The sequence below is a fragment of the Aquarana catesbeiana genome, linkage group LG02 (assembly GCF_042186555.1).
Source record: "Aquarana catesbeiana isolate 2022-GZ linkage group LG02, ASM4218655v1, whole genome shotgun sequence".
Classification (NCBI taxonomy): Eukaryota; Metazoa; Chordata; class Amphibia; order Anura; family Ranidae; genus Aquarana; species Aquarana catesbeiana.
In genome coordinates, this window is record NC_133325.1 from 798,570,306 (window position 1) to 798,588,955 (window position 18,650).

The 18,650-nt window shown below is 45.9% G+C and overlaps 1 protein-coding gene across 1 annotated transcript in view; it reads right to left on the reverse strand.

The window, feature by feature from the left end:
* Window positions 1-302: 302 nt before the first annotated feature.
* Window positions 303-18,650, reverse strand: part of CFAP91 (cilia and flagella associated protein 91) — a 57,579-nt gene continuing 39,231 nt past the window's right edge. Inside the window, 8 exon segments of the mRNA XM_073617515.1 lie at window positions 303-642; window positions 2,081-2,172; window positions 2,460-2,608; window positions 11,279-11,499; window positions 14,020-14,156; window positions 18,301-18,377; window positions 18,456-18,480; window positions 18,482-18,570. Coding sequence (XP_073473616.1) covers window positions 506-642; window positions 2,081-2,172; window positions 2,460-2,608; window positions 11,279-11,499; window positions 14,020-14,156; window positions 18,301-18,377; window positions 18,456-18,480; window positions 18,482-18,570 — 927 coding nt within the window. The 3' untranslated portion in view covers window positions 303-505.

Sequence of the window (18,650 nt, forward strand, 5' to 3'; positions counted from 1 at the left end):
CACAATGGGGAGATTTCCCTGCAGTAGTTTGTGTCTCTGCCCCTCCCACAATGGGGAGATTTCCCTGCAGTAGTTTGTGTCTCTGCCCCTCCCACAATGGGGAGATTTCCCTGCAGTAGTTTGTGTCTCTGCCCCTCCCACAATGGGGACATTTCCTGCAGTAGTTTGTGTCTCTGCCCCTCCCACAATGGGGACATTTCCTGCAGTAGTTTGTGTCTCTGCCCCGCCCACAATGGGGAAATAATAAATACAAATAATAATCCCAGTTCTGGGCGGAGTTTATTTGAATTCCATACAAGAACAAACTCTGGGCCTCCTCTGTAAAACCTCCTGAGCAACCAATCAAATCCCACATAATTATTTTTGTGAGTCCAGTTTGGAAGTCTTCTAGCCTCTGATTGGTCGGTGTTGTATTTGGTCACATGAGGCGGATTGGTTGTAATCTTTGGATTGTGTTCTCTCTTCGTCCGGTGATCAGAGGGCGGAGCGCGGCGGTGTTGTTACGTCACTGCGGATCCTCCCCTTCTCTCTCCGCATCTGTAGTCGGCTGCGATTGGTTCTCCTCCGCGCTCAGTAAGGTCTCGGTATTTCCATGAATGATCCGATGGGCAGCCATAATATGTCTCCGCTGCGAGCTTCTCACTGCAGGGCAACGAAAGAGGAAAGTCAATAAGAGATGACAGCACTCCTCCCCCACAATGCTTTTCACTCCAGAAGGACAGCACCATCTTTGTTCAGGCATCATCCAGGGTCACCATCTACTTCCTGGACTGAGATGTCAGCTCAGAGGTGACAGTCATGTAAATCCGGGTGGCTGTGTTCACAAATGTCTGACACAGATCAGCCCCTGCTGCAACTTATCAACTTGCCACAAAGCTACAATCAGGGCTGGACACTCCGTGGGCAGGAGGGGCGGCTGCTCTGGACACTGTGGGATCATCTGGGGTGGGGCGCTATGGGGGGGGGGGGGTGTATTTGTGTTGGGAGGGGGAATTTGGGGGGCAGCAGGGGATAAGAATTGTTCTAGGAGGGGACATTTTAGGGGAAGTGCTTGGAGTGGTGATTTAGGGGGGGATTTGTGTTGAATGGGGGATGGGAGGAGTGGATTTGTGCTAGGAGAGGGGATTTGGAAGGTTTGCGGTAGAAGAGGTGAAATGTTGGGGGGGGGGGGGGGGGGGGGGGTTGTGCTAGTTGATTGGGGAATATTTGTGCTGGAAAGGATTTTTTTTTGTGGGGGGGGGGTTGGAGTATTAGTGCTTGGAGGGGGAATTGGGAGGGAGGATTTAGAGTGGGGGGGGGTGTATTTGAGGGGGAAGAAGTTTTGTGCTTGGAGGGGTGATTTTTTTTTGGGGGGGGGGATTTGTGCCTAGGGGGTAAGCATGCAGATTTGTGCTTCAATTTTTGTGGGGGAATTTTAGCGGACACAGAATGCTCATACATTGTGGGGGTGGGGGGGTTGTAGTATTAGTTCTTGGAGGGGGAATTTGTGCTGGAAGGGGGGATTTGGGGGGTTCATGCTAGAAGATGTGATATGGTGAGGGGGGGGGGGGATTTGTTTAAATAAAGTTGATTGTGGAACATTTTATTTTTTTGGGGGGGCGGGAGGGGGGCATTTGTGCTGGGGGATGGGTGCAAAGATTTGTGCTGGGAGGGGAGATTTCAGGGTGGGGGGTGGGGCAGTTGGGGAAGTTTTCAGGGTGGGGGGGTAGGGCAGTTGGGGGAGATTTCAGGGTGGGGGGGTGGGGCAGTTGGGGGAGATTTCAGGGTGGGGGGGATTTCAGGGTGGGGGGGTGGGGCAGTTGGGGGGGATTTCAGGGTGGGGGGGTGGGGCAGTTGGGGGAGATTTCAGGGTGGGGGGGTGGGGCAGTTGGGGGGGATTTCAGGGTGGGGGGGTGGGGCAGTTGGGGGGGATTTCAGGGTGGGGGAGTGGGGCAGTTGGGGGAGATTTCAAGGGCGGGGGGTGGGGCAGTTGTTGATTTGTCCTGAGAGAAGGGGGAATTTATACTAAGGGGTTAAGCATGCAGATTAGATGACCTTGTTACAATGAACAGTCTGATCACTCTGCACCGGGCGCACTTACCTCTCCCCCGGACGTCGCTCTTCTGGATCTCCGGGATGAGGAAGCTGTACACCAACTCCGCCACGATCTCCTCCGATTGCAACCGGCTCCGGCTGTGGAAAGGAGGGACAATGTTACTCCAATGCTTACTGCAGACATTATAGTGGCCTGCAGAGGGCAGGTATGAGCCACCCATAGAGCTAGATGATGCTGGATGTCCTCCAGCCAGGAAATGAGGCGGGGAGCTATCTGACTTGCTGCAGCTTCTAATGCACATGGTGAGAAGCTCACAGTGTGCGGTGAAATCAGAGGAAGCCGTTTCAGTCCAGGAGAGGAGACTGAGGGGGAAGGGTGGAGGTAAGTTGTGTCCTCCCCCCGGGGGGATGGGTACGGCTCTCACCTGCTCTCCATCTGGTAAGCGATCTCGTTGATCTCCTGGGCTCTGCGTTGGATCTCCTCCCGGGCCTGCTCCTCCGCCGTGTCCCGAGTGGCGCTGAGGATGACGTCCTCCAGGTACGAGTCCACCGTACTCTGGTGAATGTTCACAACCTGCCGGCACACAACCACAGCAATGCATTATGGGAATCCCAGACCGTTCAACTCAACAACCAGATCCGTTATTAAACAGCAATGGCGCCCCGTACAGATCAGGTGACGTCACGTACAGATCAGGTGACCCCCCGTACAGATCAGGTGACGTCCCGTACAGATCAGGTGACCCCCCGTACAGATCAGGTGACGTACAGATCAGGTGACGTCACGTACAGATCAGGTGACCCCCCGTACAGATCAGGTGACGTACAGATCAGGTGACGTCACGTACAGATCAGGTGACCCCCCGTACAGATCAGGTGACGTACAGATCAGGTGACCGTCCCGTACAGATCAGGTGACCCCCCCGTACAGATCAGGTGACCCCCCGTACAGATCAGGTGACCCCCCGTACAGATCAGGTGACCCCCCGTACAGATCAGGTGACGTCCCGTACAGATCAGGTGACCCCCCGTACAGATCAGGTGACGTCCCGTACAGATCAGGTGACCCCCCCGATCAGGTGACCTCCCGTAACAGATCAGGTGACGCCAGGGACTCCAAATCTATCAGGATATTACAAACACAACATAATTCCTGTACACTGTGCCTTAAAGACACGGCCATGTGACCACACAGCTTCTCCTAAGCATTTCCTGGTGAAGGGGACAGGGCAGCATTTATTGGGGGAGGGCAGCAGCATGGTGTCCCATTCCACAGTTCCATGCCTTACTCACAGCTTCCACTCAGGGTGGGGGAGGGGGGGTTATAATTCCAGCCTGCCACTGACCACCAATGCTGCGGGGTGATTCTTACAGCCCGACTACCAATGCTGCGGGGTGATCCTTACAGCCTGACTACCAATGCTGCGGGGCGATTCTTACAGCCTTATCACCAATGCTGCGGGGTGATTCTTACAGCCCGACTACCAATGCTGCGGGGTGATCCTTACAGCCTGACTACCAATGCTGCGGGGCGATTCTTACAGCCTGACCACCAATGCTGCGGGGTGATTCTTACAGCCTGACCACCAATGCTGCGGGGGGATTCTTACAGCCTGACTACCAATGCTGCGGGGCGATTCTTACAGCCTGACCACCAATGCTGCGGGGGGATTCTTACAGCCTGACTACCAATGCTGCGGGGGGATTCCTACAGCCTGACTACCAATGCTGCGGGGCGATTCTTACAGCCTGACCACCAATGCTGCGGGGGGATTCTTACAGCCTGACTACCAATGCTGCGGGGCGATTCTTACAGCCTGACCACCAATGCTGCAGGGGGATTCTTACAGCCTTATCACCAATGCTGCGGGGGGATTCTTACAGCCTGACCACCAATGCTGCGGGGGGGATTCTTACAGCCTGACTACCAATGCTGCGGGGGGATTCTTACAGCCTGACTACCAATGCTGCGGGGGGATTCCTACAGCCTGACTACCAATGCTGCAGGGGGATTCTTACAGCCTTATCACCAATGCTGCGGGGGGATTCTTACAGCCTGACCACCAATGCTGCGGGGGGATTCTTACAGCCTGACTACCAATGCTGCGGGGGGATTCTTACAGCCTTATCACCAATGCTGCGGGGGGATTCTTACAGCCTGACCACCAATGCTGCGGGGCGATTCTTACAGCCTGACCACCAATGCTGCGGGGGGATTCTTACAGCCTTATCACCAATGCTGCGGGGCGATTCTTACAGCCTTATCACCAATGCTGCGGGGGGATTCTTACAGCCTGACCACCAATGCTGCGGGGGGATTCTTACAGCCTGACTACCAATGCTGCGGGGGGATTCTTACAGCCTGACTACCAATGCTGCGGGGGGATTCTTACAGCCTGACTACCAATGCTGCGGGGGGATTCTTACAGCCTGACTACCAATGCTGCGGGGGGATTCTTACAGCCTGACTACCAATGCTGCGGGGGGATTCTTACAGCCTGACTACCAATGCTGCGGGGGGATTCTTACAGCCTGACTACCAATGCTGCGGGGGGATTCTTACAGCCTGACTACCAATGCTGCGGGGGGATTCTTACAGCCTGACTACCAATGCTGCGGGGAGATTCTTACAGCCTGACTACCAATGCTGCGGGGGGATTCTAACAGCCTGACTACCAATGCTGCGGGGGGATTCTTACAGCCTGACTACCAATGCTGCGGGGGGATTCTTACAGCCTGACTACCAATGCTGCGGGGGGATTCTTACAGCCTGACTACCAATGCTGCGGGGGGATTCTTACAGCCTTATCACCAATGCTGCGGGGGGATTCTTACAGCCTGACCACCAATGCTGCGGGGCGATTCTTACAGCCTGACCACCAATGCTGCGGGGGGATTCTTACAGCCTTATCACCAATGCTGCGGGGCGATTCTTACAGCCTTATCACCAATGCTGCGGGGGGATTCTTACAGCCTGACCACCAATGCTGCGGGGGGATTCTTACAGCCTGACTACCAATGCTGCGGGGGGATTCTTACAGCCTGACCACCAATGCTGCGGGGGGATTCTTACAGCCTGACTACCAATGCTGCGGGGGGATTCTTACAGCCTGACTACCAATGCTGCGGGGGGATTCTTACAGCCTGACTACCAATGCTGCGGGGGGATTCTTACAGCCTGACTACCAATGCTGCGGGGGGATTCTTACAGCCTGACTACCAATGCTGCGGGGGGATTCTTACAGCCTGACTACCAATGCTGCGGGGGGATTCTTACAGCCTGACTACCAATGCTGCGGGGGGATTCTTACAGCCTGACTACCAATGCTGCGGGGGGATTCTTACAGCCTGACTACCAATGCTGCGGGGGGATTCTTACAGCCTGACTACCAATGCTGCGGGGGGATTCTAACAGCCTGACTACCAATGCTGCGGGGGGATTCTTACAGCCTGACTACCAATGCTGCGGGGGGATTCTTACAGCCTGACTACCAATGCTGCGGGGGGATTCTTACAGCCTGACTACCAATGCTGTGGGGGGATTCTTACAGCCTGACTACCAATGCTGCGGGGGGATTCTTACAGCCTGACTACCAATGCTGCGGGGGATTCTTACAGCTCAGCTTGCCCACACTATTCCCTGTGAAGTGACGCCCACTTTATTAGCTACACTTCCGTGGGAAATCAGCATGCTGTTTTTTTATTGCAGATCCCCAAACAAGGGTAAGAAGAGATGGTCTGGTGTTTTCTGAATTTAAAGAGACTCTTGACTCCTCTCGGCATCCCCAGCACCTCCCTTTCCTTTACAGCTCCTCCCCTGCGGAATCTATATACAGAGGTCCAGATGTGGCCAGAAGAAGGAAACAAAATAAGGAGCACGTTATCCCAGTTTGTAAGTGCTCAGGCTTGGTGCTCCCCCTCGAAGTCTGCCTAATAGAGATATGGTCAAACATTTGTGGTCAGCATGAAGAACCCCCCCCCCAATCCAAAAGATGGAGTTCAGGTGTCTCAAGTGAAGGGTCCTGGTAATACTATAACATACAAAGACATTGTAGACAACTATGTTCTTCCAACCTTGTGGTGACAGTTTGGTGAAGACCCTTTTCTGTTCCACCATGACTGTGCTCTGTGTACAAAGCCATCTCCATTAAGACATGGTGTGACCAGTTTGGGGTGAAGGAACTGGAGTGTCCAGGACAGAGCCCTGACTTCACCCTTCTGAACACCTTTGGGGTGAATTGGAATGCCAATTGCAAACCATATATATATATATTTTTTTTTTTTTTTGTTGGTGCCCAACGTGAGGTCTGATGTGTGAGCCAGGTCTTCTCATCCAACATCAGTACTTGACCTCACAAATGGCACAAATTCCCACAGACACTCCAAAATCTTCTGAAAAGTCTTCAGTAACAGTACTTACAGGACCCTTGCCAGGTCTTCTAGGATTCCTAGGACCTCCACTACCTCCAAGACTTCCAAAGTTTCCAGAAATGATGCTGGACGTGACCAGAAGGGTATTTAAAGCATCAGCCTTTGAAGTGGTTCATGCCGAGTCTACCTGATGGCTGAGGCACTAAAATAGTTACCTGCCAGTTGCCGGCCTGGATTGGCCTGACTACTCTCACCTGCCTCGACCCCTGCCTGACCCGGACTACTCTCTCGCCCTGCCTTGACCCCTGCCTGACTCAACTACTTTCTCACCTGCCTCGACCCCTGCCTGACCCGACTACTTTTTCACCTGCCTTGACCCCTGCCTGACCCAACTACTTTCTCACCTGCCTCGACCCTGCCTGACCCTGACTACTCTCTCACCTGCCTTGACCCCTGAATACTCTCTCGCCCTGCCTCAACCCGACTACTTTCTCACCTGCCTGACCCTGACTACTCACCTGCCTCGACCCCTGCCTGACCCTGACTACTCTCACCTGCCTCAACCCCTGAATACTCTCTCGCCCTGCCTCGACCCCTGCCTGACCCGACTACTTTCTCACCTGCCTCAACCCCTGCCTGACCCAACTACTTTCTCACCTGCCTTGACCCCTGCCTGACCCTGACTACTTTCTCACCTGCCTTGACCCCTGCCTGACCCTGACTACTCTCTCACCTGCCTCGACCCCTGCCTGACCCAACTACTTTCTCACCTGCATTGACCCCTGCCTGACCCCGACTACTCTCTCACCTGCCTCGACCCCGCCTGACCCTGACTACACTCTCACCTGCCTCAACCACTGCCGGACCCGACTACTCTCTCTCCTGCCTCGACCCCTGCCTGACCCTGACTACTCTCTGACCTGCCTCAACCCCTGCATGACCCTGACTGCTCTCTCACTTGCGGACCACAAAGACAACAGCCTTGACTTGACTAATCTCTTGCTGCTGGTCGAGACCTCTTTCTGACCTGACCTCTCTTGTCTGCAGCCCTGTGAACAGTCCTTGCACCTTATCCTTTCTGTTCCAGCCACTCCCTTGGTTGGAGCGATCCTAAGGGCCATGACCTGGTGCCAAACTGCAGCAAAAAAAAAATGTCATCTGCCATGGGGCACCATGTTATAGCTGCAAAAGAGGGCCCACTCCCTATTAATGGCCATGGCCGTGGAATGGAGTTTCCAACAAGCTCATAGGTGGTGTGATGATCAGGGCTACCCAACATCTGCCAATATAGTGTAGTATAAGGGGCCTCTGAGTTCTTGGGTGGGGTTTAAGGGACTTTTAGCTGCACTGGCACATTACTGGGTTTCTCTAGTGGAAACAGTGAGAAAATTCCACATGGATCAGGCTTGTCCTAACCTGCTTATCGAGGTTTGTTCTGTCTACAATGCAGGAAGTCCACCTCGTCTGTCTGTCCCTGATAAAAGGCGGTTATCTGATAAGTTACGTCTCTGAGGACTGAGGTTGGACTGGAGTTTTCTGGCAGAGCATTGGTTGAGTATACAGGTGCTAGACGCAGGAGCATACAGTCCACGGGCCCAGGTGGAGGGGAAGAGTGAAAATCTCCAGGACTGGGACAGGCTCCTTAAACACTGCAAGGTACAAGGAGTATAATGTGCTGCAAGGTAATGCTATGAAAATGCTTCACTCTTATACCCGTTAGGTGGTAGGTGCGCCCCTAAAAAGTCTGTGTCAGGACCTGGATCACCTGCTGGTGGCACTGTGCTTCCCAAAGTGGAAGGTTGTGGTTCCGGAGTCTCCCAGCACTCAGTTTCCACCTGATGCTGGCTGATGGGAGGGTATTTAGGTTGTGCCTCTTGCCAGTGCCGGACAAGGTCATCTAGCGCCCAAGGTGAAGTAGCCAAGTGCAATCAACCCCAGCCCCCCCCCCCCCCAAATTATGAGCATTATGTGTCAGCAAAAATCCTCTCCCTCCTTCCAAAAAAAAAATGTGATCACTAATCTTCACACTTACCCCCTAAGCATAAATTCCCTTTGCAAGCCAAATTTCTCCCCTAAAATAATCCCCCTCTTTCAGTACAAATCACCCCTCCCAGCTCAAATCCCCCCCCCCCCCCCCAACTCCCACCTCCTAGCACGATTCCTCTAGCCCTCAAATCTCTCCTTTGAGCATAAACCCCCCCCCCCAAATCCCCCATTCTAGCACAATGCACATGAAACAAAAACTGGGGTAAGAACAAGGGAGAGCAGGTACAAGGCAGCAGGATACAGGGCAGGAGCAAAATCAGGATCAAAGGCAATCAAAATCTAGCAGCAGCAAAACACTGGAGCAAGAGGCAGGGCTGGGATGTGGGGCAACTGCCCCTCTTGCCCACCCCTTGTCCCAGCCCTGCCTCTTGCTCCAGTGTTTTGCTGCTGCTAGATTTTGATTGCCTTTGATCCTGATTTTGCACCTGCCCTGTATCCTGCTGCCTTGTACCTGCTCTCCCTTGTTGCTGACCATAGTTTTGGTTCCTCCTGCGCCCTCCAGTTTCCCCCTGCTTTTCTGTGTTCCCCATTTTTTTTATTTTTTATAGCTTGCATAAAAAGGTAGTTGTTAGTTAGGTCCCTTTCACACTTGTGCGACTTGTCCTGCGACTTGGGACTGCAAAGTCACATGACAAGTTGTACCCCATGATTTCCAATGATAACCATTCATATCTGAGCGACTTAAAAGTTGCACCGACTTCAAAGTAGTCCCTGTATTACTTTGGTCCGACTTTGAGTTGATCCGTAGACTTCAAGTTTACACAGGCATTCCCTGAAATCGCGGCAAAGTCGCGCCAAAATCTCGGCTGCGAATGAAAGGGGTCTTAGGCTTTCTGTTTGGGTTGATTAGTTAGGTATTCTGTCGTTTGGGTTTTTCGGATCACTTACATTTTTATGTTTGCTGTGTGCCGGTGTTTGGATGGATTTTGTTTCACTGTAAATAAATCTCACTTAAAGCATACACAGTCTGATCTCAGTTACCTGAGTGTAGCCATGCAGGTCTGGCCATTTCTGCTGCTGATTCCTGAACTGTTCCCAGGCACAGTGTACAGAGCCCACGTGAGCGGCTCTGTACCATGTGATCTTTGCGGTGACCAATCACAGTGGTCACATGACATAAACAGTGCCGTGCTTAACCACTTCCGAACCACCCACTGTCGTTACACGTCGGTACTTTAAAGAGGAATGTCGTTGTTATGGCAGCAGTCAGCTGCCATAACCCTGGTATCCTCTTTTTCAGCAGGGGGGTCCGCTTTAAGATAAAAGTGGTCTTTGCGGCGGATTCGCCGCAAGATCACTTTTATCGGCGGCGGGCCCCCCTCCGGGGCCCCCCGCCGCTTAGCGGAGCCGTCGGCAGCGGCGGAGGCGATCGGATCCTTTCCCTGTCATGGAGACGAGTGAGGGGGAAGATGGCCCCCACCCGTCTCCATATCATTGCAGGGCAGAAGCAACGTCAAAACATCACTTCCGCACACAGCTCTTAAAGGGCCATTTTTTTTTTTTTTTTTTAAATAACAACTTTTTTTATTTTTTTTTTTATTACATTTTAGTGTAAATATGAGATCTGAGGTCTTTTTGACCCCCCAGATCTCATATTTAAGAGGTCCTGTCATGCTTTTTTTCTATTACAAGGGATGTTTTCCTTGTAATAGGAATAAAAGTGACAATTTTTTTTTTTTTAAAAGAACTGTAAAAATAAAAAATAAATAAATGAGAAAGAAAAAAAATTTTTTTAAACGTGCCAGTCCCGACAAGCTCGCATGCAGAAGCGAACGCATACGCGAGTAGCGCCCGCATATGAAAACGGTGTTGAAACCACACATGTGAGGTGTCGCCGCGAGCGGTAGAGCGAGAGCAATAATTCTAGCCCTAGACCTCCTCTGTCACTCAAAACATGCAACCTGTAGAATTTAGAGTGAAACGTCGCCTATGGATATTTTTAAGGGTAAAAGTTTTCCGCCATTCCACGAGCGGGCGCAATTTTGAAGCGCGACATGTTGGGTATCAATTTACTCGGCGTAACATTATCTTTCACAATATAAAAAAAAAAAAAATGGGCTAACTTTACTGTTGTCTTATTTTTTTAATTCAAAAAAGGGTGTTTTTTCCAAAAAAAAAATGCGCTTGTAAGACCGCAACGCAAATACGGTGTGACAGAAAGTATTGCAACGGCCGCCATTTTATTCTCTAGGTTGTTAGAAAAAAATATACATAATGTTTGGGGGTTCTAAGTAATTTTCTAGCAAAAAAAATGTTTTTAACTTGTAAACACCAAATCTCAGAAAGAGGCTCGGTCCTTAAGTGGTTACATTTGTGAGCTCTCCTCTTCCTTTTACAATGGAGGAAGGGGAGAGACCGGAAACGAATCAATTATTTATACATTAGTTCCGGCTGCAGTGGCTGAGGGAAGTGACAGCTGAACCCGGAAGGGATGTAATGCAGGATGCTTCCGGGTTCTTACTAGGCAGGGAAGATCAGCGAATGGACTGTTGCTGGTCTCCTTCCCAGCGGCATCCCACAATGCCGGTTCTAAGTCTACAGATGGGAGCGTGAAGCCCCAGGAAACATGTCTGGGGGTGCATGCGGGGGAAGGGGAGAATGCACCGGGGGGGTATGTGGAAGAGACTTTAATCGCAACCCTTAAAACATTTAAAAACTGAACACTTTGCCTTCAGTTCCCTCAGCTGCGTCTAGTAAAGCCCGGCTCCGCCCACGGTATTTTCTTCTGGAAGGATCAGAACCGGCGCGCTCCAATCTTCTGTTTTTTATACTTTGTATCCAATTTTTGATAAAACTTGACCCCGCCCCCCTACGCCTCTGCGTGTACCTGTCGGAAGATCTCGTCCTCCTCCCGCCTCCGCCGCTCCTCCACCTGTCTCCTCCCGCTTTCTTCCGCCTCTCGGATGCGTCGGTGGCGTTCGGCCAGCATGGCGAAGGCGTGGATCCGGCGTTCTTCTTGCAGGCGGACGAGTTCCTTGGAGAGGAAGTCGAACATCTCTGAGAGGACCTCCCCCTCCATCCGGGACATGTGCTCTTCCTGCACTGCGGCTGTGGAGAGGACACACCAATCAATCAATACTGAACGATCGTTCATGATGAGATTTTAAAGGGGAACCTTCCCCCTTGTCCATGAAAACTAAGCCTCATGACCTCATTACCTTTCATGATTGTTTATTTAGGATAGACATGTGCAGAACAAAAACATTTGTTTAGTTTCGATTCGCTATTTACATAAATTGGTTTAATTTGCTTATCCGATTTCCAAATTCGTTTAGTTTATTCTAATTCAAAACTATTCAAATTTTCTGAATTCATACGAATTCGGAAAAATTTGAATCAAATCCAATTCCATTCGAATCCTAATCAAATTCAAATTTATTCTATTCAAAATTCGAATTTTGAAAAATGGTTATATTCCTCCTATTCCATTCTATTCTATTGTTTTTTTTCTATTCTATTCTTTTCTTTTCTATTATATGCTATTCTTTTCTATTCAATACAAATTCAAATGTATTCTATTTGAAATTAGAATTTCGGAAAATTGTTATATTCCTTTCTAGTGTTTATTCTATTTTCTATTCTATTTCTAATTTATTCCATTCAAAATTTCAATTTTGGAAGATGGTTATATTCTTTATATTCTATTGTTTTTTCTATTCTATTCTTTAAAATTCTAATCTAGTCTTTTCTATTAAATTTTATTCTATTCAAATTTTAGGAAATGGTTATATTCTTTCTATTCTATTGTTTTTTTAATTCTATTCTTTTTTTTTCTATTTTATTCTTTTCTATTCAAATTTATTTTATTCGAAATTTGAATTTTGGAAGATGGTTACATTCTCTTTATTCTATTGTTTTTTCTTTTTTTTCTATCCTATCCTAATTTATTCAGATTTTGGAAAATGGTTATATTCTTTTTATTCTGTTGTTTTTTTTTCTATTTTATTCGTATTTTAATTTATTCTATTCAAATTTTGGAAATGGTTATATTCTTTCTATTCTATTGTTTTTTAATTCTATTCTATTTTATTATTTTTTTTTCTATTTTATTCTTTTCTATTCAAATTTATTTTATTCGAAATTTGAATTTCGGAAGATGGTTACATTCTCTTTTTTCTATTGTTTTTTCTTTTTTTCTATTCTATTCTTTTATTTTCTATCCTATTCTAATTTATTCAAATTTTGGAAAATGGTTATATTCTTTTTAGTCTGTTGTTTTTTTTTTATTTTATTCGTATTTGAATTTATTCTATTCAAATTTTGGGAAATGGTTATATTCTTTCTATTCTATTGTTTTTTCTATTCTATTCTAATTTATTCATATTTGAATTTATTCTATTAAAATTTTGGGAAATGGTTATTTTCTATTTTTTCTTTCTATTCTATTTAAAATTTGAATTTCGGAAGGAGGTTATATTCTTTCTATTCTATGCTTGTTTTTCTATCTATTCTATTTTTTTTATTCTATTCTTTTATATTCTATTCTATTCAAAATGTATTCTATTTGAAATTCGAATTTCAGAAGATGGTTATATTCTATTTTTTTATTCTATTCCTTTCTTAATCTCTTCTTTTCTGTTCTATTTCATTCTCTTTGGAAATTCAAATTCCATTTTGAAAACTATTCGAATTCCATCTGAAATTTTTGTTTTGTTATTTCGGATTCGTTGAAATTCCTTACTATTGTAATAATGAGAAATTTGTCCGAATTTCAATTCGAATGAACGAATCGCACATGTCCAATTGAGGATGAACCCACTCAAAAGCTCAGGATATCCTGCACTGTCCTTTTGTTCTCCACTCTACCACTGCCCATCCCAAGCCGCCATCTTTGTTTTCTTCAATGGAATTGGCCAAGTCTTCCTGGTTCTTGGCACAAAGAAATCCGGAGGGCTGCACATCTGGGATCTTCCAAATATCTCTTTATTCATAACAGAGAATATAAAAAAAAAAACAGCCAAAAAATCGCCCGCAGGGAAGAGGGCAATATGGTTAACGCGTTTCACACCATTAGTGTGAGACGCGTAAACCCTCTCTCTTTCTATGTGTTTTTTTTTTTGCGTTTTTTATGAATATTATCTGTTATAAAGAGATATTTGGATATGAGGGGCCCTGCAGCCTTTTGGGATACACATCAAGCATCCCAGAAGGCTGCAGGCCCACAGGTGGCGGGCTCTCACAAGATCCCCCGACTCTATGGCAGTACAATGAGCCATTTAGGCCATGTGCTGACCAAAAGCATTCTGATAGGATGAGAGAGCAGAGGCATTAGGCCAGGGGTGGGTCCTAGAAGAACTGGGCTCACGGGAAGTAGTTGGAATGATGTTGGCCATCAAAATAAGGAGAGAAAAAGAAAAAAAAAGTACCTTCTTGGACTGAAAGTAAATTTTGCACCAAAAGCTGGTTTTGTTACTTCATCTTTTTATTGGGCGGTTTTACTTTTATCTTATTTTTGAGTTCTGCTTCAATTGAGATGGATCTGGGGGATTTTTTTTGGGGGGGGGGGACTTGTCTACCGTTCTCCTTTAATAAAAAATAAAAGGTGACCAAAATTCAGAGGGACGCTTACTTTGTGCTCATCGAGTTCCCGCTGACGCTGCAGGGCCAGGATCTCCTGTCTGTCCTCCTTCTTCAGCAGTTGGCCCTCCTCCTGCAGAGCGTGCGTGGTGCGCAGTTCCCGGATCAGCTCACGCGCTTCTCCTTCCCTCAAACATCTAGAAAGAAATGGAGTGTTGTTGGTGAGAGATGAAGGAACGGACATGTGCAGAACCAAACGATTTGTTTTGTTTCCCTATTTAAAAAATGGTAATAAATTTGTTTTGTTTTCAAATTTGATTCTAATTTTCCGAATTTAGTCCAAATCTGGAAAATTTGGATCAACATTCGAATTTATTCTATTCGAATTTCGGTACAGAGTTATATCTATTTTATTCTATTGTTTTTTTTTTCTACTTTGTTCTTTTCTATTCTAATCTATTCAAATTTTAATCAATTCCAATATATTCTATTCAAATTCGAATTCAGAAGTCTGTTATATTATTTCTATTTAATTCTATTCTACTCTATTCTTTTATTTTCTATTCTATAGTTTTTTTCTATTTTCTATTTATTCAAATTTATTCTATTTGAATTTCGGAAGATGGTTATATTATTTCTATCTTATTCTATTCTATTTTTTCTATTCTATTCTATTCTTAAGACGGTTCTATTCTTTATTTTGCTCTATTTATTATTTTATAGTCTATTCCTTTTTTTATTCTATTTTATTCAATGTATTCTATTTGAAGTCGAATTTCGGAAGATGGTTATATTCTTTCCATTTTATTCTATTGTCTTTTCTATTCTAGCCTATTCTAATTCATTCTATTGAAATTCGAATTTTGGAAGACGGTTATATACCGTACTTTCTATTTTATTCTATTCTAATATTTTTTATTTTCTTCTACTCTATTATTTTCAAATTCAAATTTATTCTATTTGAAATTCGAATTTGGAAAGACGGTTATTTGATTTTTTTCTATTCTATTCTATTCCTTTATTTTTTATGCTATTTTATTTTCTATTCTGTTTTATTTTTCTATTCCTTTATATTCTATTCAAATTTATTCTATTTGAAATTCGAAGTTGGAAAGATGGTTATTTGATTTTATTCCATTGTTATTTTCTATTCTATTCCTTTATTTTGTATGCTATTTTATTTTCTATTCAGTTCTATTTTTTCTATTCCTTTAGATTCTATTCAAATGTATTCTATTTGAAATTCAAATTTTCTATTTTATTCTATTCTATAGTTTTTTTGTTTTTTTTCTATTCTTTTCTATTCCTTTATTTCCTATGCTATTTTATTCTATTCTTTTCTATTCTATTTCACACCCAGGCCGGCATTTCCTGCTCAGGACCCGGACGATCGCGGCGATCCCTATACTAGTGCCGTCTACTACAGTAAATGTCAGCTACCACAGCGGTCCCTCAGGTAAGATGTTCTGTGAATGGCGGCAGTACCGAGTGAGCGACCCCTTGTGGTCAGTGTAGAGGGAAGCCGCAAGGTACAGAACCTGTAACATTGGACGATCACTGTAATTGCACCAACTACCGGGATTCTCTACTTCCAAAGTGATTTCACAGGTATGGAATATGTATACTTACACTGGTTATACACACACACACACACACACACACACACACACATATATATACATACATACATACATACAGTGAGCAAAAAAAAGTATGTGATCCCCGGCTAATTTTGTACGTTGGCCCACCGACAAAGAGATAATCAATTTATAATTTTAATGGTCGGTTTATTTTACCAGTGAGAGACAGAATAACAACAAAAATATCCAGAAAAACGCATTTCAAAAAAGTTATAAATTGATTTGCATTTTAATGGGTGAATAAATATTTGACCCCTTTGCAAAACACGACTTAGTACTTGGTAGCAAAAACCCTTGTTGGCGATCACAGAGGTCAGATGTTTCTTGTAGTTGCCCACCAGGTTTGCACACATCTCAGGAGAGATTTTGTCCTCTTTGTAGATCCTCTCCAAGTCATTAAGGTTTCCAGGCTGACGTTTGGTGACTCAAACCTTCAGCTCCCTCCACATATTTTCTATGGGATTAAGGTCTGGAGACTGGCTAGGCCACTCCAGGACCTTAATGTGCTTCATCTTGAGCCACTCCTTTGTTGCCTTGGCCGTGTGTTTTGGGTCATTATCATACTGGAAGACCCATCTACGACCCATTTTCAATGCTCTGGCTGAGGAAGGAGGTTCTCACCCAAGATTTGATGGTACATGGCCCCATCCATTGTCCTTTTGTTGCGGTGAAGTTTTCCTGTCCCCTTAGCAGAAAAAACAACCCCAAAGCATAATGTTTCCCCCTCCATGTATGACGGTGGGGATGGTGTTCTTGGGGTCATAGGCAGCATTCCTCCTCCTCCTCCAAAACATGCGAGTTGAGTTGATGCCAAAGAGCTCGATTTTGGTCTCCTCTGACCACAACATTTTCACCCAGTTCTCCTCTGAATCATTCAGATGTTCATTAGACGGTCCTGTACATGAGCTTTCCTGAGCAGGGGACCTTACGGGCACTTCAGGATTTCAGTCCTTCACGGTGTAGTGTGTTACTGATTGTTTTCTTGGTGACTATGGTCCCAGCTGAGATCATTGACAAGATTCTCCGGTGTAGTTCTGGGCTGATTCCTCACCGTTCTCATCATCATTGAAACTCCATGAGGTGAGATCTTCCATGGAGCCCCAGACCGAGGGAGATTGACCGTTATTTTGTGTTTCTTCCATTTGTGAATAATCACACCAACTGTTGTCACCCTCTCACCAAGCTGCTTGGTGATGGTCTTGTAGCCCATTCCAGCCTTGTGTAGATCTACAATCTTGTCACCGACATCCTTGGACAGCTCTTGGTCTTGGCCATCATGGAGACATTGGAATCTGATTGATTGGTTGCTTCTGTGGACAGGTGCCTTCTATACAGGTAACAAGCTGAGATTAGGAGCACTCCCTTTAAGAGAGTGCTCCTAATCTCAGCTTGTTACCTGTATAGAATAAACCTGGGAGCCAGAAATCTTGCTGATTGATAGGGATCAAATACATATTTCACTCATTAAAATGCAAATCAATTTATAACTTTTTGAAATGCGTTTTTTCTGGATATTTTGGTTGTTATTTTGTCTCTCACTGGAAAAATAAACCGACCAATAAAATTATAAACTGATCATTTCTGTGTCAGTGGGCAAACCTACAAAATCAGCAGGGGATCATATATATATATATATATATATATATATATATATATATATATATATATATATATATATCAATCATCACCTAAGACAACCTATGATGTTTGATATGCAGTTATAAAATTGTAAAGGGGTCTCTAATGTGAATGAGGGGAACATATGTAAGTCCTTATTTCTTTTGGCAAAAATAAAAATCAAGATATTTTATATATGTGTATAAATAATGTGCCCATATCTTAAAGGGATATTAAAGTCAAGTTTTTTTTTTTATTAAACAAACATGTTATACTTAACCTGCTCTGTGTAACGGTTTTGCACAAAGCAGCCCCGATCCTCCTCTTCTCGGGTCCCCCGCCAGTGCTCTTGGCTCCAGCCACCTGTCAAGTGCCCCCACAGCAAATAGCTTGCTTCCCAGCCGCTGCTCTGCATGTCCATTCATTGACCCTCCCCCCCCTTCTCTCTTCTCATTGGCTCACTGGCTGTGATTGGCAGCAGCGGGAGCAAATGGCAATGAGGAGGGAGAGTCCCCAGAGAGCTCAGACTTTCGTGCACATCGCTGGATCACGGTGAGGCTCAGGTAAGTATTCGGGGGGGCTGGAGGGAGGTGCTGTACACAGAAGGCTTTTTACCTTCATGTATACAATGAAGGTAAAAAAAATATTGCCATTTATTTTATTTTGTGCAACGTGAGCCATAAACACATCATTTACAGGAAAACAAAATCTACTTTAAGGTTGGGTTCACACCTTGTGCCTGTTGGGAATGGGGGCAAAAATCATGTTGCCGTTGTAACAGGCGTGTGTTGGTGGCATCAACTGTTAACGGCACCCGCGCAGATCTGCTAACGTGCACCAAAACGCATGATTCTGTGAGGCATGTTTAAAAAAAGATAAAGTCAGGGACTTCTTTTCCGCATTTCTGGGGGCAGCCCATTACAATGAATGGGTTTCCTTACACATGACACGTGGAAAACTTTGCGCTCTGTCACACCTGCATGGTGTGAACGGAGCCTAAACGCATGCACTCTGCGACAAAGAAATGGTGAGAAAGCTGCGTAGGCCTATAGGAGGCTTAGCGAGGCAATGACGCCATACCATGTTCTGTACCGCCCGACCCCGGATCAATTTCTGCAGAAAGATGACAGCCAGCTCCTTTTCCTCCTCACCCTGGAAAGAGAAGAACAACACAATGAAAAGGTGAATAAATAATGGATTTGTGGAGGGCCGGCGTTAGAAGAGGCTCACCTCCGGCGGCTCTGGGACTCTGGGGTGCGGGTCGGGGAGCCGGCTTCTCGATCTTCTGTAAGAAGCGGAGAGGCTTCTCAGGCTGCGGAGAGCGATTCTTCTTTTTCAGCAAAGCCTGGGGGACACCGAAAGGTCATTACATGGAGAGGTCATCGCATGCAGGGGCAATTACATGGAGGGGTCATCACATGAAGG